We start from the raw sequence: 27,255 nt of genomic DNA, 5'->3' as shown, positions 1-27,255 counted from the left end.
TGCCTTTCTCCACCTAGAGCACTGGCCTCTTCAGGATGGGTTTGACCTTCACTAGAACCTCGTCCCCATTGGAGGGTGCAGGGGGACAGGACTCATTCTAGAGCCTCTTACACCATAGATGCTCTAGACTGTGAAGGAACTCAGGAAATGTGCCACTGGTGGAGAAAACTCAGGAAGACTCTTGCCTCAGGCAACATGACAGAAAGGAGAGGCAAAGTAGAATCCAGACAGAGAGAAAGACACACCTAGGCAGGTTCCTCAACCTAGGCACATCCACTTCACAGGCGTGGAGTTATAAGCCCACCCTGAGCACTCTGAGATAGTTAGGTCCATTCAACTAATCCCCAGGCAAGCATCACTAGGGAGGGGAGTGCGGGGGGGGGGGGTGGGCAGAATCTCTACAGGGGTGCTCCTGCCTCCATTCCTGCTGGTGGGAAACACTAACTTTTTTCCCTTCCTCAAATGGCCCTTCATAAGCCAGGAGAAAGAGATCTTTTTCCCCTCTCACTCTATCTGGTGCCCAGGACACTAAAACCTTCAAGTCTTCCAGATCATTTTAATTAATTTCTTCCTAGATGTCCTCCTCTCACCGCTGGTGGCAAATCTGCCAGTGTGAAACCTGGTGTTGTCACCGGTTCCTGGCTCCTGCTGGGAGCCATCTACCAACTCCACTCTCTGCAACCCTCCGGGGCTCCGTCAACCCATTTACTTCCCCGGGGCACAAATCTGCTGCTGGGCTGACTAGTTGGCCCTATCCATCTCTAATGTCCTCCGTTGGGAGAATATTTCTGAGTCAAAAGCAGACCAACTTTGGCTGGCGATAGGTGTAGGAGGGTGGCATAGATCTCCTGCAGCCCCGAGGCCTGCAACCCTCGATCCTCGGAGGAGTTATTCGGCCACCCATAGATCGCCAGCACTGAGGCCATTCTAGGGACTTGTCGGGTCCAGAGGGCACCGAGAGCCGCGGTCCCGACGGGGCTGGAGACAGAGCCCCGCCCCCGACGCCGCCATTGGTCGTGGTGGAGCGGGCGGCCCCTCAGCTCCGCGAGCCCCGCGGCTTCTCTTGGCCAAGGTCCTGGGGTGATCGATCAATTGCGGAGCCCCGAAGCTGCCCGACTGGCCCGGGGTGGGCGGGGAGGAGCCTGGACGCTGCACTCTCTGGCTGCTCCTCGTCGCGCCCGCTCCCTCGCAGCCACGCGGGGCGCGCACTCCCACTCCCTCTGCGCGCGGCTCCGGGGCGCAATGGACGCGGCGCTGCTCCTCAGCCTGCTGGAGGCCAACTGCAGCCTGGCGCTGGCCGAAGAGCTGCTCCTGGACGGCTGGGGAGTGCCCCCGGACCCCGAAGGTAGGCAGGAGGCTAGACAACTAGCGGCACATGGGCTTGCTCCGCCGGCGTTCTCCTAGTGCAGGTCTGAGTGGCACCCCGCGCCCGGGCCACCCCTCAGAAGCTCTCTGCGCTCCCTCCTGTCTCCAGGTCCCTACACCTACTGCAACACGACCTTGGACCAGATCGGGACCTGCTGGCCACAGAGCGCACCCGGAGCCCTAGTAGAGAGACCGTGCCCCGAGTACTTCAATGGCATCAAGTACAACACGACCCGTGAGTGTCCCTCGCTTGTCGCGTGCTGGCCTCCCAGAAAGGCGGCTCAGAAAGGAGGGAGGGTTCTGGACCCTAAATCGGACACCTGTCGATGGCCTCTGTACCCCGAAGCACTTACTTCGGGAACTCTGTAAATGGGGCACACCTTCTGTCCCTAACTCTATAGTGCTTCTAACCCAGATTAGGCGGTGGTTTGCCCAGAGTTCTCATGTTTGGTAAGAGCTGAGCAAGAGAGTGGGAAATACTTCCTTCCCTTAGGAGCAACCTTCCTCTACGCTGTTTGTTGAAGTGCCTGGTGTGTGTCCATTCAGGCTTCGTTTCTGTTTATACAATCCTCTCCCATCTCTAAGGCGACGCAGCATATATCTTGATCGTTATCCACGTTGTGACTAAAGGGATCAGACCCTACTACTGGAGATGAGCGATCACGAGGGGATAGGATAAGGAGATGAGCTCCTACATTGGAGAACATACTGAGCCTCAACTCCCGGGAGCCAGAGGAAACAGGGTATCATCTTTTTCCCTAACCACTGGGACTGCTCACTGAGCTTTTGAGTCTAGAGCCCTGGGCAGCGTTACCTCTGTTCAACCTCAGGTAATGTGGGTTTGGAGGAGGTCCACACCTCCACCTCCCAGGAAGAACAGCCTGCAGCTTCCTTCCTCATGGAGGCTGGAGAGCCCCCTGAGAGAGCTGCACACTGCAGGAAAAAGAAGAGGGAAGCAGGGGGTGAGGCGGAGGGGCATTCAATCTGGGGTTTGTGTCAATACGCACATGTCAATACAAATGGAAGCCAGGGCATGGGAGGCAGGACTAAGCTCTGCGAGGTTGCAGGTTGCGGGTGGCAATGGCTCCTACATGCTAATACGGCACTGATGAGACTCTGTGGCAAGCTGTTTGTCTATAGCCCTTAGCAGTAGTGTCTGAATTGTGATCTCTTTCTTCCATCAACACCTACATGTGCACTTCCCAGCTCTCTGAAGGCAAGGAGACCTTCACCTTATAGGTACCTAAAACAAGGCCACAGTGCCTGCAGTGGGGCCAAGCTATGCTCCCTGGGCTCAAGGAGCAGCCTGCTCTGAAAAAGCTAGGACTGGATGCTCCTAATAAAAAGAAAAATCTATGGAGGTAGAGGAGCCACTGATGAAGGTTTTCCCGTCACCCAAGAAACACCTGCTAAGATGATTAAAACAGATCTCATTGAGAGGTAGTGAGGATCCCGGCCCAGGAGGTATGCAAGAAATGCCTTCAAGTTCCCTCCCAGGAGTAACTAATGACATTGTATTTTTAGGATGTGACCTCTGTGAAGTTGGGCAGTGGAGATCAGGTACCTAATTGAGAAGAACGAGGCTAAGGGCCATGAAAGGCAAAGGGGAATGACTGAGCCTGAGGAGGCTCAGAGAGAGAGAGCTCTTACCCTGTTTCCTCCAACCAGCCTGGAACCCCACCTGCCCAGGCTGGGGCCTGACTCTCTCTTCCAGAACAGAGCTCAGCACAGCATCATAGAACCAATTGCTGAACCCCCACTATGTGCCAGCCACAGCAACTGTACTATATTGAAGCTGCCTTTGCATTTGCTATAGACAGAAGAGTACCGAGTGATGACTGCCCTGCTTCAGGAAAATCAGTGGGTTTATGGGAAGAAGGAGAGGGAGGGACATCGCATACCAGACCCCTCCTAATATCAAGTGAGAAACTGAAAGAAAAAAAAAAAGGGTCAGGATGCCATTGAGGTTGGTAAATGTGGTGGCAATTAGCTCTTGGTATCTAATGAACAATTTTCTTCATTTGGACCAGAGTGCTGCCTGTACCTTCGCTCCTGGCAAACACTGAGCTGGGGGTGGGGTGCTGGCTCAGAGAGATACCTGGAGCTTGGAGGATGCAGTTGGTCAGCCCTGGCTGGAATAGGGCTCCTGGCAACAATGGAAATACCTGATAGATTCTCCTTCTACCTCGGGCCAGCCCAGCCTCTGCTGCCTTCAGCGGACCTTTTCCGTGCCTTCCTTCTTTAAACAGAGAAGCCACTCAGTGAGAAGCCTAAGGGAAGAGTTGCCTAATCTCATGTCACAGCCACACTTGAGGATGGGAAGTGCTCTGTGTGGGTGGCAGTGCCTGCAGAGGGGCGTATGGTCTGTGAACTCCGCTGAGCGCAGAGGACCTGGCACGGAACCCCTAGTGCTCATCGCTGCCAGGTGCCCGAGTCACCAGGAAAGCCTGGTACCCACAATTCCACTCCTGCAGCTCCCTAAAGACCCACACTGTTTTCAGATCCTAGTTGCAGAGCTCACGGGTAGAGTACGGCTAGCTAGCTCTTAGGCACCAAACCAGGCAGGAAGCCATGACCCTCGTGCAACAACCTCATGGCAACCCCATATCTAGGAGTGTTCAGTTTGCATGGAGGGCCTGAGAAGGCTCAAGCCTCCAAGTCTGGAGGGTTAGTGAGGACTCAGACCTCTGAGCTGCACTTTTGAGGCAGGCTTGGTTCAGTAGGTGAATATGTGATAGGTAGATGAAGGTGTTCCGGGCCAGGAAGAGCCACAGGAGGCCTGTGGAGGGGCTGTGCTTAGTGCCTGGGAACTATGGAGTATTGTAGAATGTAATAGGACAAAAGTTAATACGGACAGAAAGGGACATGAAGGACTGAAGATTCATAGCATTGCCAAGGGCTTTATTGTAGCTACAGTGGGAGCTTGGGCAGGATTGTGAGTGCAGAGAAGCTAAGGTGGGGTCTTCTTGGTCATGAGGTCAGGGGGGGGGTAGGAACACTGAGACAGCCCTTTGGTGGAGAAGACACTTTGGGAGCAGAGGAAGGTTTCCACCTAAGTGGCCTTGGATGCTGGAATTGACCAGGAAGGAAGGGAAATGGCAAGGGAACAAGTATTGCAGAACATGGGGGAGAGATGCTGGCTTTGAGGCATTAAGGGGACCTCTGAGCAGAGGCATCCAAGAAACAGCTGTCTGGGTAGCAACAGCCCAGTAGAGCACCAGGGCACCAGGGTGAGGGTGAGGTATGCGGCAGCTATGGAACGCGTGGGAGCAGGTGTCAGCACATCAGAGCTGTCACTGGTCTCGTGCAGAGAGTATCGCCAGATGCCACGGCCAACAATGGCCAAAGGAAAGGGACTCGGGCAGGGTCACGCAACCCGAGGCCATGGCAGCACCACCTTAGAACCTGTGCCCCCTCTACTACCCTGAGCCCTGGCACACCTGTCTTCTCAATTTACTTACCATGCCTGGAGATGGAGTCTGGGGTTATCCTCATGCTACACATGTGGAAGCAGAGGCTTAAAGACCTAAAGTAACTTATCCCTAAAGGAGCAAGGATCCTAAACAACAGTGCTGCCAGGCTAATCCGAGAAGGGCTTTGTCAAAGGGATCTTGGAAGGCTGGGTGTGGTGATGTGTACTACTAATCTCAGCCCTTGGGAGGCATAGGCAGGCATATCTCTGTGAGTTAGAGGCCAGCATGGTCTACACAGCATGCTCCAGATCTGTCTCCAAAAACCCAGGATATTGGGAAGAGGCTGGTGAGAGGGCCTATTGAGTACAGGAGGTCAGCCCACAAACCTAGGGACCAGAGTTGGATCCCTCGAAACCACCTAAAGGTGGAAGGAGAGCTTCTGGGGTCACTGAATTAAGGAGCTAGATTTGAGGAACACCGGACCCAGTGGGAAGAGCCACTGCGGCTCAGGCTGGAGCTTGTCCTAGTGGTCTCTGGAGGGAGGGGCTCTCATCTACTTTGCGGGCAGGCAGTCTGATGAATAGAGAACACGGTGATTCCTGCCCGCTTCCTCAAGCTCTGACTGCCAGGAGTCCTAAGACTCCACTGAGAGGTGGACCGGTCTCCCCTAGACTTCCCAAGCCTAGGTTCAAATCCCGGGCAGCTAAAACCAATCCGAGCGTGCCCATGCATGGTACAGTCCAGGGTGAGGCCCCATTCTTCCTGGGTCTCAGGTTCCCACCCATAGGGAGAAAAGAAGTGGGTTTCCAGCAACAGCTTACTGGGGAGACGGCACTTAAATTCATATTACTCCACCTCCCTATTCACAGACCTCTCTTGACGCATATCCCCAAGTATTCTCCCCCACTGTTCTCTCTTCCCCTCTTTCACTTTCTCTACTTCCCTCTTCTTTCCTTTCCTCTCCTTCGATCTCTTTGCCTTCTCTTTCCAATCCTCCCCGTCCCCATTTCTTATTCCCCTCCACCTCTGATCTCTTTGTCCACAGATCGCCTGAGTCTTCCTGCTCTCCCTGTCCCGGCCCCTCCTTCCTTCTCTGCCATGGTCCTGTGGCTTCCTCTGAGGTCCTTTTGCTTCCCCAGCATGTAGCCCATCTTCTTTCAGGAGCACCTTGTCTTTCTTATCCCTGCCAAGAGGAAACAATGGGGCCAATATGTACTGAGGCATTTGTGAGGCAGGGAGAGAGGGGATGTCTGCCTTAACTAACCTAAGGGGATTCTGAAGCCTCACTTCCAGAAGCCCATTCTGAAATGGAAGCACAACCTAAGCAGCCCCCAGACAGAGAAACCTCCCACCAGGTTGTGTCCTAGGACCAGAATCCCCTCTTCAGCATCATGGGACAGAGGTGTCAAGAAAAGTTGCAAAGCCCTTGGCTTCAGGAGCCCTGAATTGCTGATAAACCAAACTTGCACAGAGATTGGGATAAGGGCTGTAGTGGGCTCTGGGCCATGCCTAGAGGACTTCCTGGAGAGCCCTGACAGCAAACATGTGGCATTTGTTAAAGCTACAGGTCTGAGGGCACAAGACAGACCAGAGCCTCTGGGGTAAGGGGTTAGAAGCTGCAGACCTAGGAAATGGGCTGCCTCTGTCTTTGGGGACACGTGGTTACCCCCAGACTCTTTCATCATTTTCTACAAGCAGGAATGTGTGAAGACTATTTTCCTCCTGAGAGAGAGGGAAGGCAGGGTTGGCTTCCCCATCACATGAGGTGTGGAAACATAGTGGGGAGTAGGGGAGAGAGAGCAGATGTGGAGACACTGCCAGCAGTACCTACAACTGTCCATGTGCCTCCAGCCACCTTGCCCTGTCACTTCAGGCAGGAAAAGACCGGCCATGCTTTAACATCCACTCACTTTGTGTGGAAGGAGCCCAGAAGACAGGGAACTCTGTCCTGAGGTGAAATAGCAGTGATGGCTGCCAGAGCCAATGGGAGGATGGGCAGTAAGTTGGGAAGGCTTCCTGGAGGAAGTGTTTCACTAGAGCTGGAAGAATGGAGGCAGTGGTGTGTCACGTAGAGAGAGGGTATGTGAGCAGGAAAGAGGAGGACTTTGAAGGTGCTGAGGGCCTTCATTCTTGCAAGACCCAAAAGTGCTGACTGACTGTCCACAGCACTTCGGTGCAGGACCAGGAATTCTGCAAGGATGCTGCTTGATTTTCAGCATGTGCCATCTGAATCTTTGTCCAAGGTCACTGGGAACCTTGGCCTGTCCTGCTCCTCCCTTCAGCACCGTTCCTTGTCTTCCTCTGACTGCCACCAGCAACCTCAGAAGTCTGGAGCCCAGGATTCTTCACCTCCCCAGCACCCCAAAGGGTCCGTTCCTAGCTGTGCTCAAGTTCAGTCACTTGGGCCTTCCTGACCACCTCCAGCCATGCCCCACTACATGGCACCTATGAGCTACCTGCGGAGGCAGGGGGATGCAAGGAGCCGGTTGAGATGTAGGAGGCAGCCTCAGTGCAGGGCTGGGGTTACCTGGCGACCGGCCACCTCCTGATTTGTTTTTTTGTCTTAGTTCTTTTTCCTTTATTTATTATATTGACTTTTAATTTTTTTTATTGTTTGTGAGTGATGTGGGAGGTGGGGCACATGCCACAGCGTACACGTGGTGATCAGGGGACAACTTGATGCAATCAATTCTTTGCATGGATTCCAGAGATCAAATCAGGTTGCCAGGCTGCCTGGGTGAGTGTCTTTCCGCTTTGAGCTCTCTTCCTGGCCCAGTATGTTTTCCTTAGCATATACTATTAGTATATTAGTAGGCTTTTGTTGTTGTTGTTGTTGTTTTGAGGATATGAATAAATAGATTCTGTTGTTTCTGTTTCTCCTTCTCCCCCCTCCTGTGCACCCTCCTGCCCCCAAAACTCCTTCCCAATCCCATGTCATATCCATCTTTCCTTGGTCACCCCAGCTCACACACCTTCCTCAGCATCTCCTTCTCCTGATATATGTCACTTTATAGTCTCTGCCCAATCTCATAGTCTCTTATTTACATTCACACAAACCACAAACCATAAAAAGGATCAAGTCTGACTTTTTTTTCTTTCTGAGGCTAGGTCACCTTACTTAATATAATACTTCCCAGATCCACCCATTCTTCTCTGAAGCCGGTTTCATTTCCTTGCTATTATTGATACTGCGTCCTTAGTTATCTTATCTGTGTGAAGAGAAGACACTGACTTCATGAAGCCATGTCAAAGTGGAGAAGGAACGGAGCTTGTGTCTCCTTGTGTTCTGCAGGGAACGGCCATTGAGGGGCAGGGGGAGACGGGGAGCAGGTAGCGATCTAGGGCCTGGAAGGAGGTGTATCCCTGTTTTAGGCATGAGGGGGACACCCCACACCACAGAGGTTATCATTCTGGGATGGCATGGTCTCTCTGCACATTGTCTTGGAAGGAAGCAGACTGTCCATCCCACCTGAGTATGTCTAATGTCCAAAAGCTAACTCAGATTCATGCTTAGGTTGCTTTCTTATACAACCCAACATTGCCTGCCTAGGGATTGTACTGCCCACGGTGGGCTGGCTTCTACACCAATTAGTAACCACTCTCCTCAAGCTGCTAGGAGGAGGCAGGCTTTCAAAAGGCTGCTCTGTTGTTGGGGTTGGGGTGGGGCCAGGACCTCGCAGCCATGGGCCCACCTCAGCCATTACTTTGCACGAACCTAACTCTTCTCAGAATGGCTACTTGCCTTTCCTCTGGCAAGGTGTCCCCTACATTGAACCTCCATTTCTGTGCTTTAGGAAGGTCTCTTTTCCCTTTCATTCCATGGTTCCAGAATAGCCTGTGCTTCAGGGTCCACAGCTCACTGCCTTTTATTCCCTTCTCGGGCTAGCATCATGGCAGATCAACATCATGGAACACAGGCCACTAAGCATTGCTAGGGATGCCGAGAATGCAGAGCAGAGGCTAGGACACCCTGTGGGGGCTCTCCCATAGGTTCCTCTCCTGAGAAAGCAGTGATATCCACAGTGAAGTGGATCCCATTCACCCCTCCCTCTCCTTCATGGACCTAGTGTGACCACCATCAAATTTCTCAGTGTCTCCATAACTTAGTTTCTCCATTGTGTCCTATAAGTATAGGTGGCTGTCCCTACTTTGTTCAGTATGGGATGGTAGAACATAATAAGTAAAAAGCCTTGTAGAACTAAGAAGCTTTAGGTCCATTGTAGACAGTTAAAATGCAGAGAGTAGTGTCCACACAGCATAACAGCAATGGGGTGGGCATTCTCTGGCCCTAGGTGTCATAGGCAAATGACTCCAATGAGGCCCTTTCCAACTCAGTGTCAGACTTAGGCAATGGCAGATACCCAGATCTTCAGTCTAACATCCTTTCTGACCTAGAACAAGTGTGAACAAGTGTCAACATCCCCAGCTTCCCAGTCTCTGGTCACCTGCTTCCTAAGGACTATGATAAGACCAAGGAGATGTGCAAGGGGTCCGAGAGCCAGTCCATCCTGTGCTGGGGCAGCATTGGGCTGTACAGACCACTCTCTTAGAGAGACACACCTCAGGGAACTTTCTGTTGGGGTCATGACTAAGTCTCAACCACCCAGCTCTGGCAATGACTCCCCAGTGGTCTCTTCAACAGTTAACCACACCATATATCACTATTGCCCAGGTCAGGCAGTGAAGGATAGGCTGAGAAAGGATGGAGAGACTTTCTTCTCACCAGGCAAGAAAATGAGTCCAACATTTCAGTAAAGAAATGGTTTTACATGGAGCAGCTGGACTTCAGGCGACAGAGAGATTGGGGTGGGCTATGTACTCCCTAAGGCATCTTCTTCTTGGAATGTGGCCACTAGGAGTCTTACACGTTGGTTGCAAGGAGCTTAGGCGCAGTGGGGAAAGATCCTTTCAGATAAACTGGCTCTTTGGCATCTCAGGGGGATGTGTTCCCCAGGGGAGGCCCACCCCTGAGGAAATTTCTTCCCCTCTTTCATCCCAAATAGACCAAAAGAGGAAGAAGTTTCTTTCCCTCTTAATACTCAAGGAGATGCCCCTGACTCAGTTTCTAATGTGCTCCCCTCAGAGCAGCAAAGACTGTGTCTGGATAAAGTAAAAGATGCTTCTACAGGGCTTACCATTTAAGGCTGATGTCTCCCAGGGACATCAAAGTCCAAGGGGTTGGACCTTGGTGACTGAAGTTCCAGCAGTGGGGTTGGCCTGTCATTGGATGTGTGAGAGATTTAGTTGCCTCCTGCATGTATATTGCTGTGGGGTATGGTAGGGTTCAGGCATCCAAGGTTGCCAACTCTCCTTTTGGCTTGTGCTGAGTCTCTCACCCTTTGAGTTCCCCAGTAACCTAGGCAACATCAGCAGCCTTAGTCCATCCCTGTGTGTTCAGCTCTGTTCAGCACTCAAGAAAGGGCCAGATGGGAGGGAAATGCAGGCCTTGCTTTAGGAGATCTCTGCCTGGAGATAAAGGTTCTCACTGCAGGCAGCCTGTGGGCTGGGTAAGAAAGAAGGGCCTTTTAAAACAGGTATCAGCAGAAAAAGAATAGTCCTAGTCCAGCATGGACCGGGGAGATGTGAACAGCTGGACCCTTGGGGTGACAGACAGCTGCTGTGCAAACTGCGAGAGGAACTGAACTGACCTAAGTGGTCAGGAGCTCTCCAAGGTCTTCCCACCTGCGGAGATGGCGATAGGCTTTGGTTTTGCTGTCCGTGGTGCTGAATGGTCCAAACCACTCACTGACTTCGATAAATGCCACGTCTAGCCTCTTTCTCCCTACCATCACCTGTCCTTCTTATAGGTCTTTCCAAATAGCCAGGGACAACACCTCCCCTCCTTCCAACACAACCTCACTCACTCTTTCTCCTATATCCAACCCGTCTCTTAAATTATTTCCCCAAATGATCAGTCGGCTTTTCATGGTCCCTATCTTATGAGTGAGGATATGAAGATAAAGGTGGTGATTGAGGGAGTATTTTAGAAGTAGGGACGCTTGAAACTATCTGAATGGCTTCATGCTTAGCATTCAGCAAAATGGAAAGACCCACTTAGTAGATAGAGAACCTACTGAAGATCACAACAGTATCGTTGGGAAGCAATGGGAATGACTTTTTTTTTTCTGAGAGGGAGAACCAAAGCAAAGGGAGAAAGACTTGGCCATGGTCACCTAGCCATCCAGAGACAAAATTAGAAATAGACAATAAGCTCCCATCTTCCAGTCAGGCTTCCAAACCACCTCAGGTGAGCCTCTGAATGAGAAACTGTCAGCAAAGCTTTGGCACCTATCATGGGGAGAGTCTGTTACTCAATGGTCCCGTGCCACTCTGCGGATCCCCACCTGTAGCATCCAGACCCTAATGCCCCTGGAAGGACACATTGCACACCATCAACATTGATTCTCAGCAGGTGCACCTGTGTTGCTGTGGTAACTGGTACCCACTGCACTATATCCAGCTCTACACTCTGGCCTGGACATCTGAACTGAGACTGTATGTGCCCATCCTCCTGTGGTTTAAGGGGAGGAGGGAGCAGGGCTCCTCCACTCTCCTGTCCAAGGCTGTGCCTGAGGGCTTGGTGCCCTCATTAGTTGGAGCAGACAGCTCCCTCAAGGAACAGGCACATCTGTCTTCCAGTCTTCTGGTACCCAGTGTTGATAGCCAGAAACTCACCCCCAGACAGCATCAAGCCCCAGAGGGAAGTCTTCTTCACTCCCACATCCACATCTCAGACAAAGATTTTGGATGTTTAGCAAATCTAAGTCAGTTCGATGCTGGCCACATATCCTCAAAGTCCTGCTCCTGAGGGGCACACAGTGGCTCCAATACAAACCCTGCCTACTTGTCTGTCACCAGAGAGCTTAAGTCCAGTAGCAAAGGAAAGGACTATATTCAAAGTGACAGAGCCCACCCAGAATCATTGCAAATGCTCTAAAATAGATTTTTGTTTTTCAAACCACAGATTGTGTGACAATAACAGACCATAAAATCGATTTTGTGGGTCACAACTAGCATTTATGTATGAAACAAATGGATACATTAGCACAGAGTAGAATGGCCAAAATTATAGCTGTGGTCAAACTAAATTTTGCTTTGTGAAACTAGATCCAAGCAGTCATTCGCACACAAGCACACGTGTGCACACAGTAATACAAAAATGCATGTGTTAATGGAGTCCAAGGGCAATAAAAGATGAAGCGCTGTGTTCTGAGAAGTGAGAGTCTCTAGAAGAGGTACTCAGAGGGAAAAGAATGATGGCTTCAGTTCTATGGTGCTGAGCAGGCCCTCTGGAGGAGATGGCATGGGGCTAGGTTGAGGATAAACAGGAGTTTGTTGGAGGACAGAGTGTCTCGGGGGCTGAAGCACCAGTGATCTGGGCATGTGCTAGGTCCATGACAGCAAATGCCAGCTGTGACTGGGGTGCCAGGCAAACATGGGATCCAGGGGTAGAGAAATCTTAGTATCATGTCTAGGGGGTTGGACTTCATTCTTGAGAGCAATAAAGAGACACTGTTGGTTTGTTTTTTTTTTTTTTAAGTATGCATGGTATTTCACCATGGCCAGGACCACCTTCCTCGCCAACAGTAAGGGAGGTATCCCTCAACATGCCAGGTAAGAAATGTCAGTGGATACAGGAACAGAAGGGTCTTAGGAGTCTGGCATTTTCTGCTGAGGACACTGTCTGTTTCCCTTGAAAAGATTTTATTTTCTTATGAGTAGTTTGCCTGTATGTATATCTATCTATACACCATGTATGTTCTTGGTCCCTAAAGAGATCAGAACCAGGTATTGCATTCCCCTGCAACTGGGCTTAGGAATGGTTGTGGGCCATCACATGGGTATTAAGCATAGAGACTCCGGTCCTCTGCAAGAGCAGCCTGTGCTTGTGACCACTGAACCATCTCTGTCTCTTTCTGATGGGGACTGAGCCCTGGAGCACCCCTCCAGGGGTCTCTCATTGAGGGTAACAATCAGGGTGAGGCACCACTGGCTGACAAGGTGGGCCTCATGCTGATGGCACTGGAGGCAAAGTTTTTCAAACACTAAATTTGAGAACTCTGTGCATTCAGAGCACTAGAGTAAAGAATAATTGAGCTAATAGAATCTCACCCCCATTGTTTGCTGCTCTCCGACAAGCGCTCCTTAATAATCTCCTCTCTTTGAGCTCACTGTCAGCTCAACGGAAGTGAGTTTCTAAGTAACTTAATTTTTTTTCAGAACTCACTGCTTCCAAAAAACAATCTAAACTTTCCCGTCCAGCCCTATGACTCTGTACTCCGAGCTATTTATTTTAATTAGCTTTATATTGTATATTTAATATGAGCCAAAAAAGAAAACCCACAAACATATGCCCATTAGCCAGTAAGTAGAGCTCTGGTACAAATCACCCCCCAAACAATGGATCAATCAGAATTGTAATCAAAGGGGAGGTGAGCTCTGCTAACAGTGATGCAGAGCACAGTCTGGTGAAAGGCTTTGGGGGAATCTCAGGGAGAAGGCATACTCCTGCCTGGAGGGTGTTGGGGGAGTTATGGAGAGAGCAGCTTTGAATCTAGACCTCCAGGGTCAGAGCTCAGGTTGGAAGCTGAGTCTGAATATTCTTGGCCTTCATGCTTTGCCCTTGAGGAAGCCTCAGTTTCTCTTCACTGGACACGGCTGCTCTAAAATGTCCTATTGGACATCACGTTCAGCTTTGGTGTGGATATCGGCTCTCCACACACATATAATGTGTAGTGACCTGGCAGGCACTCATAGCTCCCAGGTGGCAGCACAACCCTGCATCCACAAACATCTATGTTACCACAGTCAGGTGGCCCAGAGGTCAAGAACACAAAACGCAGAGCCAAACCTTGCCATCTTGATAACCTCGATTCTCCCTGTGCCTCAGTCTCTTCCTCTATAGAAAAAGGATCGGAACAAAGACTGAATGGCAAGCGTATCTTGTCCATTAGACTCAGCTGGAAGAGCACCTGGGCGGGCAGGCACATGCAGTGTAAGTGGCAGCTATTGTGGAAATGCAAACGCTGCTGTCGGAGAAGAGTATGAAGCCCACACGGAAAATGATCGAAGAAGCAGCAGAAATTGTTTGTTGTGCTAAAAGCAGCCAATCTTCAGCCATAACCCAGGACTCACAATTGGGTCCAGTTTTGTAGCTGTGGAATAAAGGAACGAAGTTTCACAAAGAGCTAGTCAGAGAGTGTGTCTAAAATGGGTTTCTTTAGCGGCCTTTCAGCCACTGAGTAAGATAAAGCCCTATGTGTAATTTTCATATAAATGACTCATATTAGCTTTCAGATATGCATTGTGTTTTCAGGTCTGGGAGAACTAAGGAGTGTGGACCTTATCCTGCAGGTACTAGGGAGCCAGGGAGGGCTTTTGAGGCGGGAGGGCGTCCTGACTCTCAGTGGTTGGCATCTTCTCTAGGGAATGCCTACAGAGAGTGCCTGGAGAACGGGACCTGGGCCTCAAGGGTCAACTACTCACACTGCGAACCCATTTTGGATGACAAGGTGAGTGCCCTCCCCCACCCCCACCAGGTCCTCGCAGTGTTAGGATGCAGGCTGAACATAAAGGACCTCATGGGCAACAGAGCCAGCCTTGGTGACACCCAGACCCCCTTCTCTGCATCTCCTACCCTCCACAGGGTCCCCCTCCAAGAGAGCTTGGGTTGGTGAAGTGAAAGAGAAAGGGCCCTATGTAGTCGGTGCGCCCTAATGGACTCTGTGAGCACTCTCTTTCCTGTCTGTGGAGCCTCACTCTCCCCATTGGGCATTTTGCTTCTATCATCCCAAAGAGAAACAAGTACAGCCTTCCCAATAGGAAGTTGGGCCTGCCTGGGCCTTGCCACACTGCACTGGCTCCTGCCAGTACTGCCAAAGATATAGCCTCCCTTTGCCCTTGGGTTTAGTTATGTGATCCAACCCAGGGCCTCATATATGCTAGGCAAACACTGTCCCTTGAGCCCCACCTCCAACAATCTGGGCTTCATTGCTGACCCAAAATGGTATGTCCCAACTGCACCCTTCCCTTCATTCACCACGGAAGCTCTCAGGTGGTCTGGAACCTTTCCTCAAATGAAGTCCAAGTGTATGGGGTGGAACATTGGCCTCTCCCAAGAATTGGAGAGGTCCCAGGTGTTCCACAAAGAGGCCTCAGGCTCGCTACACAGCCTGGCTACAGAGAAGCTTGCTCTCAACAACCCTCTGACCTTCCTCCTGGCAGTGAGACAGGATGGACTGACCTGTATCCCTCTTGAGTACTACTACTGTGTTCTGCACTGCACATCCTCATTGCTGTGCTCAGGGGCCAGTTCCAACCTACCCCTCCGGACTCCCTATGGGTCACTGCTTCTAAGGCAGGAGGAAAGGTTGGTCCCATAGTTCACATATCACAGCTAAAGTTAATCTCACCCTCAGTTACTCTGCCAGCAGAGGTCTGAGCAGAGGCTAAACTCAGACATGGCACTGTGGAGGATCAAGTAGCCCTAGCATATCTCAGAATAGCTCACATCCAAATGTACCCCTAAAATGTATGCTGGGGGGCCTGGCTATAGTTTCTGTGAGTGTGTGCATGTGTGAGTGTGTGTGTGTGCATGTGTGTGTGTGTGCACGTGTGTGTTGTTGAGAATTAAACCCAAGATCACACATGCTAGACAAACTATCTGTCACTGATCCTCAGCTCCAGCCCTATTTATTTGTGTATGTATGGATTTATCTATTTAGAGCCATTAAGTTGTCCAGGTAGGTCCTCCTAATCTCAAGTAGCTGTGCCAAACAGCCTGCGTCTCCAGACTTGAGCCATTTATAATAACAGAGAGCCACCAGCGGGAAGATCTAGGTGCCTGAGGATACTGAGAGCCATTTTTTGTCCCAAGGTCAGGGCAGAAACAGCTGGAATACCAGCCCTACTCCCACATAGCCATGCCTCTGTCTTCCCATGCCTGTCTGTCTGTCCAGCAGAGAAAGTATGACCTGCATTACCGAATCGCCCTCATTGTCAACTACCTGGGTCACTGTGTTTCCGTGGTGGCCCTGGTGGCCGCTTTCCTGCTTTTCCTAGTGCTGCGGTGAGTCCACCTCCACCCTGCTTCCTCCTTGTCTTTGCCTCTCCCAGACATTGTCTCTTCCATTCTGGGGCCCCGGGAACAGTAGCCAGAAGTGGGTTTAAGTCAGACCCCCAGGGCCATGACCACCAGCCTGCCTGAAGGGTAGAGAGCAAGCCCAGCTGGGACCACCAGGGGGTCCTTAGGCTCTGGTTCAGCCCCACCCTCACCCAGGCAGTGTCGTTCCCAACTGGGTTTTATCCTGCTGGCCCCCAGCCTGAGCCCCAGATGAATCTGACTGACCCTGACCTGGGCCTCCACAGGAGTATCCGCTGCCTGAGGAATGTGATCCACTGGAACCTCATCACCACCTTCATTCTGAGAAACATCGCGTGGTTCCTGCTGCAACTCATCGACCACGAAGTGCACGAGGGCAATGAGGTCACTTCCGGGAGCCTCAGACTCGGGAGGGGGGGTGGTGAGGGGAGGGTGCCTGTCTGGGTGCCTGTCGGTTCCTAGCCTGTCTCATGTAGTAACCCACCCTGGGGCAGGCCTTGGGGGTTGCTCCCAGCTAAAGCTATCACTGCATGCCCTGCCTCCTGCCCCCTGCCCCTGACCCGGTCCACCTTACAAATCCAGGTACCTTAGAGGAAAGGAGCTGGTGTTAACCTCTACCAAGGGTTTTCCTGCTTAATTTTCAATGTAGGACTAAAGAGATTAATTCCCTTCCACAGACATGGAAAGTGAAGCTCAGGGGTAACAGTTACATTGTTGGTGTGGTGTGGTGTGTCCACTCCATGGCCCCAGTCCCCCCTAGATTTTTGTCGACTGTTACTGCTGAGTGTCCAAGTCACTGTAAAACCTAACCTGGAAGAGGGCCAGCTCTACTCTATGCCATACCTCATAGAGGTCTCAGTACATTGTCTTTGGCTGACCTGGCCCTTAATACACACACACACACACACACACACACACACACACACACACACACTTGGTCTAGTTTGATTCTTAACTCAGCCTGGCATTAATGAGACTACACTTAACCTGGAAAAACGGCAGCTTAGTATTTGGGTTCATAGCCTCCTACCCCCCAAGACTCTCTCAAAGGACCAGGGCTAGAGGCTGTGGGGCAGAGGTATTGGACAGCGAGCCCCTCAGCCTAGGAGCAGTACCCAGAGCCCACTACTGTCTCCCACATCCTCCACATGCTAACATTGACCATAAGAGAACTCTGGGAGAAAGCCACAGTGATGAAGCCCATGACTTGGACCTTGGCTCAGAGGGATCACTGTGTGACTCTGGGACAGTGCCTGTCCTTCTTACATCCATGCAATATTCTTGGGAGTGTCTCCTCTCAGAGGAACAGGGACAGTTCCAGCTCTGTTGTTAGGTCACACCACAGTGGCCCTGAGCACAGCCCCCATTCATGTCTTTCTTTTCCCTCACTGCTGGACAAGGTGGCTACCTCAGGGCTTAGAAAAGTGCCTGAATTTTTAGAGGCCTCAAAATTAGCAAGAGCCTCCCGCTATGAGTCAGCAGGATCCCCCAACCCCAACCCCTCAGGCAGCCCCACCCTACTCTCTGGCTTGCTTCTCTCACATCATTTTTCAGTTTGGTTTTTTTGTTTTGTTTTGTTTTGTTTTGTTTTGTTTTGTTTTGGTTTTTGGGTTTTTTGAGATAGGGTTTCTCTGTGTAGCCCTTGTTGCTTTGAAACTCACTCTGTAGACCAGGCTGGCCTCAAAATCAGAGATCTGCCTGCCTCTGCCTCCCGAGTCCTGGGATTAAAGGCATGAGCTACCATGCCTGGCTTGCTTCCTTTCTTTATAAGTGAAAGTTCAAAATCTATCCCTAAACGAAACCCAGTCTGACTAGCTGTGTAGCCAAAGGGACATTGAAAACAGTGCTCAGTCAGCCCCAGTCAGCTGGCAGAAAGCCAACCATTCTCTTTCTAGACTGAAAAGATGGATCAGGCACGGTGATACAGGCCTGTAATCCCAGCTATTTGGGAAACTGAGAAAGATCTTTATAAGTTCTGAGCAAACCTGTGCTACGTAGTGAGTTCATAGCCAGCCTGGGCAATTTAGTGAGACCCTACTACAAAATAAAAATATGTTCAAAATTCTTTAGAGCTGTAGGCTCAGTGACAGAGTGCTTGCCTAGCAGGTGGGAGACCTTGGGTTCCACCCCCTATACCACATAAGCAAAAGGAGGCTGAAGAGGCTGGGGAGGAGAAGAGGTCAGAGGCACACGGAAGAGGAGCTGCCCGGAAGTGAGGGTGGGAGCCCGAGGTACCCCACTGGGAGTTTTGTTTGGAACCCTGCCCTTGAGTCTCAAAGTTCAAGGTTCCGTGGCTCCCAGTGGGACCTGCTCTGCTGCTCCAGCAGCCTTTCACCACCCCACCCTTCTCCACATGCAGGTCTGGTGCCGCTGCATCACCACCATCTTCAACTATTTTGTGGTCACCAACTTCTTCTGGATGTTTGTGGAGGGCTGCTACCTGCACACGGCCATTGTCATGACGTACTCCACAGAGCACCTGCGCAAGTGGCTTTTCCTCTTCATTGGATGGTGTGAGGATCTCTGGCCAGGAGGACCTCCTGGGAGAGGGGCACTGTTGATAAAATCCATGCTCTCCCCCACTTCATCTTGAGGCCAAGGACTGAGCCCAGCCTGCCTTGCCACTCCCTTGCAACCCCCAGCCACTGCCCCTATGCAGTCTTGACCAACGCTCAAGTACAGCTCTGCCCGCCACCCCTGCACCATCTCAGGATGCAGCTGCTTCCACTATTCTGCCCCCCAAACCCTCCAGAAGTCATTCCAGAAAGAGTTCCTCCTACCCAAGATGACCAGCCCAAAGACACTTGTCCCCTACACCATACCTTGGCGAGGATGGCTGAGAGTTGGTCGGGGCAGGAGCTGGGACATGCACCATGGGGCGGGGGGGTCACAGGTGGCCCTGTAGTTGGAAAACCCAAAACCATCCCAGGCCCCTGTGATGCCCTGCCTTGACACTACAAGAGGGGGTGTGTGCATGTGCCCATCCCTGCAGCACGTGTCTCTCCTTTCAGGCATTCCCTGCCCTATCATCATCGCCTGGGCAGTTGGCAAACTCTACTATGAGAATGAGCAGTAAGTGGGACAGGCTAGCCTGGGGGTTTTGAGAGCCCAGATAACAGCAATTCCCTATGGGGTCACAGGGACAAGAGGCAGTAATTGGCGTTAGAATAGAGTCACATCTAAGGACCTTAACGTGAGGAAAACCTCAGAATGACAAACGGTGCTCAGGATGTGGAAGGCTGCCTCGGTAGGTGGTAAGCTTTCTCTCAGGGGTGTTCAGATAGACACCAGAAATGTTGGGTGCTCTGAGATGGCTGTCTGAGACTGGCCTGCCCTGGATGACCTTTGCTGCAAAAGCCAGAGACTTAGCCCAGCCTTTCTTCCAGTCCCAAAGCATCTCCAGCTATCAGTGAACCTGGCCAGGCAGTAGGTGCCTTCCCTAGTTTGCAGCTCGGCTCAAAGGCTAAAAACTGGGCCCAAGGCTGAAGAAGGTCCCACATCACCTGCAGCTTTGTGCCCTGAGTGTTTGGCACACAGCACAGGTTCTACGAACAACAGGTGGCATGGGACAGCCAGCCCATAGACCAGTGAAGGAGAGCCCAGCTCTTTCTTGCTTCCTGTACCTGCTGCATGTTCAGTCCTGGATGCCCCAGGCAAGCCCTGAGACTGGCCACAGGAGGCCAGCCACACCAGACACAACAAAACACAAGGCAGGGCCTTGCTAGGGTAGCTAGTATGCTTAGTCGGCTACCAGGAACTGCCCTGGAGCCTGGGGCTTGGGAGGGGTCCCAAGAGACCTAGTTCTGAGTTGAGAATCTGTGTCCACCTCAGCTGCCCTGTCTTTTTGCAGGTGCTGGTTTGGCAAGGAAGCTGGTGATTTGGTGGACTACATCTACCAGGGCCCCGTCATGCTTGTGCTGTTGGTACGTCCTCTGTGGATTAATGGGCTGGGGCACAAGGAGCAGAACAAGAGATCCACGTAGGCAGAGGCACCGTCAAAGACCTGGCCTGGGCCATAGCCTGCACTCATTCCATACTGTGCCTGTGCTCTGCCCACTGGTTCTCCTATGGGCTCTGCCCGTGGTAGCTTGCACAAGGCTTCAGGCTTTCTTTGCTATTTTCCTTAGGACTCCACCTAAGGAAATGGTCTGTCTGGTTGGTTCTAGCGCCTTCCGGGGGTCATATGTTCCTTATCAGGTCCAGTGCTGAGACAGGAGGGTAGGCAAGCTGAAAGGTGAGCCAGCTTCTGCTCAATGCATTGCTCAGTTCCTCTGCCCCCAGGAACAGCCTCTAGGGCCCCGCCCACCACCCTCAGGCTGGCAGTAGATTCCAGAATTCGGTGTAATGAGCAATTGTTCCTGGGCCAGCTCCCCGCCCTTTGCTAAGTGTATTCACATCTAAGATATAATTGCCACCACATCTTTAATGTACAACAAGCTTTAATTAAGATGGAGTTTAAGTAGTGGCTGCATTCTGGGGGGAAAAAAAGAGCCCATTATATATCATACATTAAAAAACATACAAAAAAGCCCCATAAGAAATTGGCATTTATATAAGATTTATTTTAGGCTTCTATGAGTACCAGTTCTCTTAAAGGGCCATAGAACTCTCCTCTTTCACATACCAGGTGCCTATTAGGTCTACCTTTGTCTACCATGGCAACAAGTCCTGTCATCTCTTCTGTTCCCTGACGCTTGCTCGCCTGTGACTGTTGGAGTCACTGGATCCCATCTTCGCAATGTCCTTGATGGACATCAGCTGAAGATGACTAGGAAGGTCTTCCACCCACTTTCAGGGCTCCACTCACTTAGGCAGGGGCTGGCCTTTGTCAGCAGTGAGGGAAGGGTTGTCCTTGGACTAGCAGCTGCAGTGACTCACTCACCCCTCAGTGTGAATGAAAACCTCCCAGCCAGCTGCCAGGAGCTCGGGTAAAGGACCAGAGCTTTTGATAAACCTGGGACCCAGCCAAGGAAGGCTGGCCTGGATGGGAACCAAAGGCTTGTGAATGCGCTCCCACCTAACACTGTTGTCCAGGTAGCGAGGAAATCATAAAGAAGTGGGAAGCATTTGGGGGTCCAGCTCCCGACTGCCCAAGTATACATACCTCCCTCTCTGACTGCATACCAGCTTCCTTTGGAGCCAGCTGCTTATAGCAGCAGAGATTTCTAGGATCCAAGCTGAGCAGCATGTCCAGATGCTTACACATTTGCTACATAGGAGAAATGATACTGCCCATTGCAGAGATAAACCCAAGGTTACAGACACAGTTAGAGCTGAGACCCAGGGACTAGCCTCCTGCTCTCCACCCTACCTGCTTGGCTTGCCTGCCTCTCCCCTTCTCTAGAGGGTTGTCGTCATTTATTTCTGGATTCTGTGAGAAGCCTGACCACTGCCTAGTAGTTATTGTGGGAAAAAAAAGGACGTTTGTTCATTACAACTGACACGTGGCTTTATAGCCACGATGGTCACTATGCACCAATCTTCAAGGCAAGTCTGTGGTTTTCTGTGGGACAGGTGAGGAAGCAGAATCGCGGTTAGTGATTTGCCTAAGACCACTAAAATGCATGGGAATTGGAACCTACGCTTACAGCCAGGAGTTCCCCGGAGGTGGTCTCGGGACCCACAGCAGGGGATTTACAGAGGGTCTAGGCAAGCGAGAAAATCCAGTCAGGGTTACCACCAGGACAAACAGCCTTGGTCTCAACCTGGCACCCTGGAATGGCTATGTACAAAGGTCTTAGCCGTGTCCCTTTGAAGGTGGGGGAGTCTGTCCTATTTATCTCCCCTGGATGTTGCCTCAGGACAGCTAACTCTCCACACCTTCACTCTACCCTGTGACACTAGAGAATGCCCCAGGCTGAGCACTGTCCCCTTAAAGTCACAGACTAGACATCTACATCATAAGACACTAAGGTCTGACTGACTGATGCTGGGCTCTGTGACTTATGAACGGTGACTCTTTAGTCTACATGCCTCCCAAAAGCACCCACAGCTTTTGGGCATACCCGGTCCTAATGTAGATGCCTGAGGCCCCAGTCTGCTCCAGCAACATACACATGTAACAACAACCAGGGGCCTTGACTATGCACATCTGGGGTCCTGAATATAACACCAGGTGTGCTCAGCTGCTGGGAGGGGGAGTGTGCTGTCAGAGCTCTGTGCCTGTCCTAGCCAGCTCCCTGGATGTAGTGATCTACTGAGGACCAGTCTCCAGGGGTGCCCATCCTGAAGGGCTGGTCCATGGAGAGCAGACAGGTATGGCCCTGAAGTAAGTGTGATGCAGAGAGCAGCAAGATGAGTGAATAACACAAGGAAGAGACAAGTATATAGCTTGGGATGACCTGCTCAGAACTAGGAGAAGCCAGGCTAGAGATGTCTCCAAGACCTGGAGCAACCAGCTTAAAGATGGCAGGAGCCAAGTCTGAAGCCCACACAGACATGAACCGAAGTCACCTATTCTGTTATCTGGTCTTCCCTGCCTCCCTCTCAGTCTATGCCTACAGTGAGAATCTCGTAACAAAGAGGCTCTTGTGAACAAGCAGCAGGACTTACTACGTACTTTCTCCTGCAGCAGGCTTTGGAGAGTTACTTACTGAGGGTGCAGAAGCAGTGGACTGGCTTTGTACTGTCTTCTGCCTTGGATTATATGGGATGAGTGGCTGTAGCCTCTCGTTTATGGTGTGAACTCGAGGGAACTCTGGCTGGTACCATGCTCTCCTACTATAAGGCATGGATGCTTAATGGGGTCAGTGTGAGGACTAGGGGGCTCAGATATATGCTAGTGCCCTGGACTCTTCCTCAGCAGGTCCTGGATTATACAAAGCCTCCAGGGGACAGACCATCAATAGGATGGGGAGGGGGCAGCTGACTCTGAAAGAGTAACCAGCTTCTGTCTTCCCACATTTCCTTAACCCCTGTAGGAGCAACATGTAAGGCCTAGGAGAAGGATGTCACTGAAGCCAGCCCTGCTGCCTTTGGCTTGAGAGTCAGCCAGTCTATTGCACCTGCATGTCTGTAAAGCATGGCTTGTAGTGGGGCCTGCCCGTTAAAGAGGATGTGGCTTGAGGAATAGCTGTGTAGTGCTTGGGACTGCACCTGGAATGATATGAGCACTAGCTCTTCATTGTTGAGCTCTGGGCAGGGATAGGCCTCCCCAGGCCTTTCCTGTCACAAAATAACACAGACTGAAATGCTCACACTGTGGGAGTCAAGACAAGAACTCCTCCATGGTGGGAAAGCTCTCATATGGTGGCTGCCTTGATCCCCACCACCTCCACCTTCCACATGCAGGACCCCTCTAGACCTGGTACCCACTTCACTGAGGAGAAGCAGATGGAGTGCAAACGTTCAAGGCACTGAGCCATCAGTGGTGGGGGTGGGGGTGAAAGACAAGACTTCTCAGTGAGAGCTTCTTAGGGGAGCTAGCCTTACCTGTACACTCCAGCTGTCTCAAAATCCAGCCATGGGGGCTAACTTAAAAACATTCCAGGATGGGTGGGAGTGTCCGGCAAGAGAATTGTTGAAGGACTTGGAATTTTCCTTTGTGGGCTTCCACACACTGGAGCTGGTCTTGATTCCCATAAGCAGAATTACTCTGGCCCCAACAGGAGCTGGTTCCTTCACCTCACTACCATTCTATTCTCTCCTGGTCAGGTGTTTGACTGGAAGCTTTCCGCTTTCACAGCTAATGCTATCACCATTTCTTAGCTTGTTTATTTTAGTGTCATTTCTCCAGCCTTTTCTAAGTGAGTCCCTATGAAAAATGCAATCCCTTCTGCCATCAGAAGCTAGGCCATAGTTCTCTGTGAGCAGACACTGTGTCTGCCTGTCCACACACCTTTCACTGATGCCCCAGCTCAGAGGCTGACATGGAAAGGTAATTGCTTGAGCCAGTTAGACAAGGTATGAGTATAATGGTTTGCTGGGGAGCTGGCATGTTTTGCTTTGGGGTATGTGTGGTCTGGAGTGGTCAGAGTGCTCTCTGGAGAGAGAGGAAGTTATCTGGGATGGAGCTGATATAGATACTATAAAGGGGGGGGGGCTGGGAAATGAGCTCAAAAAGAAAGGGTAGCTTCCAGGGAGACAAAACCAAGTGAGGGCTGCCTGTTAGTGAAAAGGTAGAACAGGGTCTTCTAGACACTCCATATCAGCCGCCTTTCCTGCTACCTCTCAACATAGAATAGGACCCTGTGGCCAAGAGGTGGCCAGTGATTGCTGGGTACATGGGTGGGTTAATGGGAGGATGGATGGATGGATGGGCAAAAACAATGGGTGGAAAATGGAATGAAGTGTTTGGTGGGAGGGTGGTTGGATAGATGGACGACTATTTGGTAGGTTAATGGAGAGATGAAATATTGGGATAGATAATTGAACGAACCAGTTAGTGAGTTGAATGATGTTCAATCCAAGAAATTTGAGTATCTTTTTATTTCTCAGAGACATCAGAAAGACTTGGGAAAAGAAAAAGAACTTTGTGTTACCTTAGGCTAGGTGAACCTTGAGAGGCAGCAGGCAGCAGGCCATGAGCAGCCTCTTACTTCCTCCCGGCTGTCTGTGGGCTCACTGGGCCATAGTCTATAAATGAATGTGAGAGAGAAGTAAGGTGTAGGGAGATGGGAGCCTGAGGTCTCCAGCTCCTCTACTGCCCAGTTTGGGGACAGTTGGCTACAAGGCTGATATATAATGATGTCCTTTATTCCCTTCCCTGAATCTATAGAGTGAGAGAATTAGAAGGGCTGGCTCGATCTGTAGAAGCAATGGATTTTTCTAGACAGAGACTGGGGAGCATGTGTGTGTCTCCACACAGATAGGTCAGCAGACATCTCTAGGCTAATTATGTGTCGCCCAGGCTGTGAACGCTTTCTGGGGAAAGAGTCCCAACAGGCATGTACACATTCCATTCCCATTTGCCTGCACTTAGCAATACCTAAAGAGAAATGCAGGCACACGGTGTTCCCTGATAGACACATACGCATGGTCGCACAAGACCCACTCTGAGACAAGCACATATGGACAGTCATACAGGGCAGCATACACAGAGGGACAGCACAGCCCCAGGGACCAGCTGCTCAACTGACTGACTCTTGAGATCCCCCTCAGAGAGCAAGAGATGCGGGGGAGCCAGAGACCCATGTGGCAGGCAGCTGACTCAGGAGCCAACAGACCCATAGCAGTCAGAGGTGGGAGTGTCTTTGATGTTAAGGGAAAACACCAAATGAAGATTAATTGTTCCTTTCCCAGCGCAACTGGGCAGCCCATTTATCTTCCTCGCCCGTGGGTGTCTGAAGGCTTTGGAGCACCTAGGAGAAGGAGTAGTAGAGACTAATCACTCCATCTGGCCTATGTCCCCCTCCCCCCAGGGTAGGGCTGAAAGGACCTTTGACCAACCATCCTAGAGCTGGTGACAGTTTGAGAGTCTCTGAGATCCTACACCAATAAGTAGGAACCCTGTGACCAAGAGAAGTAGATCAGAGATCTGGGGCGTGGTTCTGTATTGTCTTGGAGTAAAGCAGGGGGTGGGGTTCTCAGGAGTGACTCCAGAGGAGTAGTCACATTCCCCACCCATCTTCTTTATAAGCTGCCTGGACCATGGGTGGAGGGCAGGCAGGCCCTGGAGTCAATGGGTGCCTTCCTGCCCTGCTGGGTAGGAGCAGAAGTTGGGTGACCAAAGCAGGTGCCCGGTGCTGGAGCTTCTGCAGGTGCCAGAGGTTCTTTTTCTCAGCCCACTCTCATCGCACACCCTTCCCGTGTCCCTCTCTGCTTTCTTCCAGATCAATTTTGTATTTCTGTTTAACATCGTCAGGATCCTGATGACGAAGTTACGAGCATCCACCACGTCCGAGACAATCCAATACAGGTACGGAAATGCCTGGACACCTTGACCTGGCGGGTATGGAAGAAGCAAGGGGGTCCAATCACCAGAGCCCTTGGGGTCCTCGCCCCTAGAGTTGCTTGAGCAAAGCATAGCACCGCATCCCTCCTCCCCGAGTGAATCCTATCCTATAGGCAAGCTCAGGCTTGTTCTCACCCTCTCGCTTCCCCATCCAGGAAGGCAGTGAAGGCCACGCTGGTCCTCCTCCCCCTGTTGGGCATCACCTACATGCTCTTCTTTGTCAATCCTGGCGAGGACGACCTGTCCCAGATTGTGTTCATCTACTTCAACTCTTTCCTGCAGTCCTTCCAGGTAGACACCCCCACCCCCACCCCCACCCCGGGGCAGCACACCTCCCAGGCCCGGATGCTAACACTGAGCCGGCACGCTAGGATGGGTTATATGAGCACCAAAACGCAAGCGCTTGCACATCCAGAACCCCCACTTGGCCCCAGATGCTGACCAGGGTGCCCTGATTGTAACCCCCATCCTGGGACTTAACTGTCTTAGCACTTCTCAGAACACCTAGGACAAGCTCGGGATGTTGAGGCAAGAGGTCACACCCAGCTTAGAGCAGACCCTGGGGTAACTGTATGCCTCGTCTAAGCCCAGGACTTCTGAGCTCCACCCAGCCATCCCATGTCCTCCCACACTGCTGGCTGGAATGACCCCTCAGCAGATGCCTCACATCGCCTTCCTTCCTTTCTAGGGTTTCTTTGTGTCCGTTTTCTACTGCTTCTTCAATGGAGAGGTAGGAGACAGGGCCTTTGGGGTGGTCTAGGGGCTCAGGTCTCTTAGACTGTGCTCCCAGGTGGTCCAGCCAAGCTGCCCAGTCTTTCAGAAGAGCTTCGTCGCTGGCTCTTCTCAACTCCATCTATGGAGTTGAGGAGATGGGGCTAAGAAACCACTTAGCTTTAGGGGAATAGGACTTCTCCTGCAGAGCCAGCTTAGGTCAACTACACAAGCCAGGAGTAACATGCCTGTGCTCAATGTGTGCCCTCAGAGTCTAGGAGCAAGGTGCCCAGATAGCAGGACCTGAGGAAGCCAGACAGAGGGGATGACAGAGGAAAGCTTTCAGAAAAATGTGAGGTGGCATATGTCATTCAAGCAGTTCTTTACGAACTCGGCAGAGAAGAAACCGTCGAGGGCTGGTGGATGACTGCCAAAGCTCAGGACCTGAGTTCAAACCTAAGACTCAAACGGCGGAGGAAGAGAATCTACTCCTGAATGAAAGCTGACCTCCACATACCTGCTGTGGTGCTCAGTGGGAACACACATGCATGCATACTCTCTCTCTCTCTCTCTCTCTCTCTCTCTCTCTCTCTCTCTCTCCTCTAAGGAAGAAGCTGTTGTCTTCCATTACAATACAAACAGAAGAGAGTCAGTTTAGTGTAGAAAAGACGGAGACAGGAGTTGTCCCTTAGGCAGTGGTAGAGAAGGCAGAGTACATAGGGGGCGACAAGAGGCTTTTCCTGATGAGCAGAAAGCTGGGCCTGATGCCTGCT

The 27,255-nt window shown here is 51.4% G+C and overlaps 1 protein-coding gene across 5 annotated transcripts in view; it reads left to right on the top strand.

Moving 5' to 3' along the window:
* Crhr2 (corticotropin releasing hormone receptor 2) overlaps nucleotides 1–27,255 on the top strand; it is a 42,969-nt gene that overhangs the window by 14,003 nt on the left and 1,711 nt on the right. Inside the window, exons 1-11 of one of the 5 annotated variants that reach the window (XM_006505482.3) lie at nucleotides 988–1,345; nucleotides 1,475–1,600; nucleotides 14,205–14,290; nucleotides 15,740–15,846; nucleotides 16,146–16,263; nucleotides 18,239–18,392; nucleotides 18,891–18,951; nucleotides 19,730–19,802; nucleotides 25,650–25,735; nucleotides 25,927–26,062; nucleotides 26,460–26,501. In XM_006505482.3, the coding sequence (XP_006505545.1) occupies nucleotides 1,243–1,345; nucleotides 1,475–1,600; nucleotides 14,205–14,290; nucleotides 15,740–15,846; nucleotides 16,146–16,263; nucleotides 18,239–18,392; nucleotides 18,891–18,951; nucleotides 19,730–19,802; nucleotides 25,650–25,735; nucleotides 25,927–26,062; nucleotides 26,460–26,501 (1,092 nt within the window). In that variant the 5' untranslated portion in view covers nucleotides 988–1,242. Of the gene's footprint in view, nucleotides 1–987; nucleotides 1,346–1,474; nucleotides 1,601–14,204; nucleotides 14,291–15,736; nucleotides 15,847–16,145; nucleotides 16,264–18,238; nucleotides 18,393–18,890; nucleotides 18,952–19,729; nucleotides 19,803–25,649; nucleotides 25,736–25,926; nucleotides 26,063–26,459; nucleotides 26,502–27,255 lie in introns of those variants that run through there. The other 4 variants (NM_001288619.1, NM_009953.4, NM_001288618.1 and 1 more) reach the window with 4 other exon arrangements.

Source organism: Mus musculus, chromosome 6 (assembly GCF_000001635.26).
Source record: "Mus musculus strain C57BL/6J chromosome 6, GRCm38.p6 C57BL/6J".
NCBI classification, from domain to species: domain Eukaryota; kingdom Metazoa; phylum Chordata; class Mammalia; order Rodentia; family Muridae; genus Mus; species Mus musculus.
The sequence above is the reverse complement of the archived record's forward strand: the minus strand, read 5'-3'. Positions and strand labels throughout refer to the sequence as shown.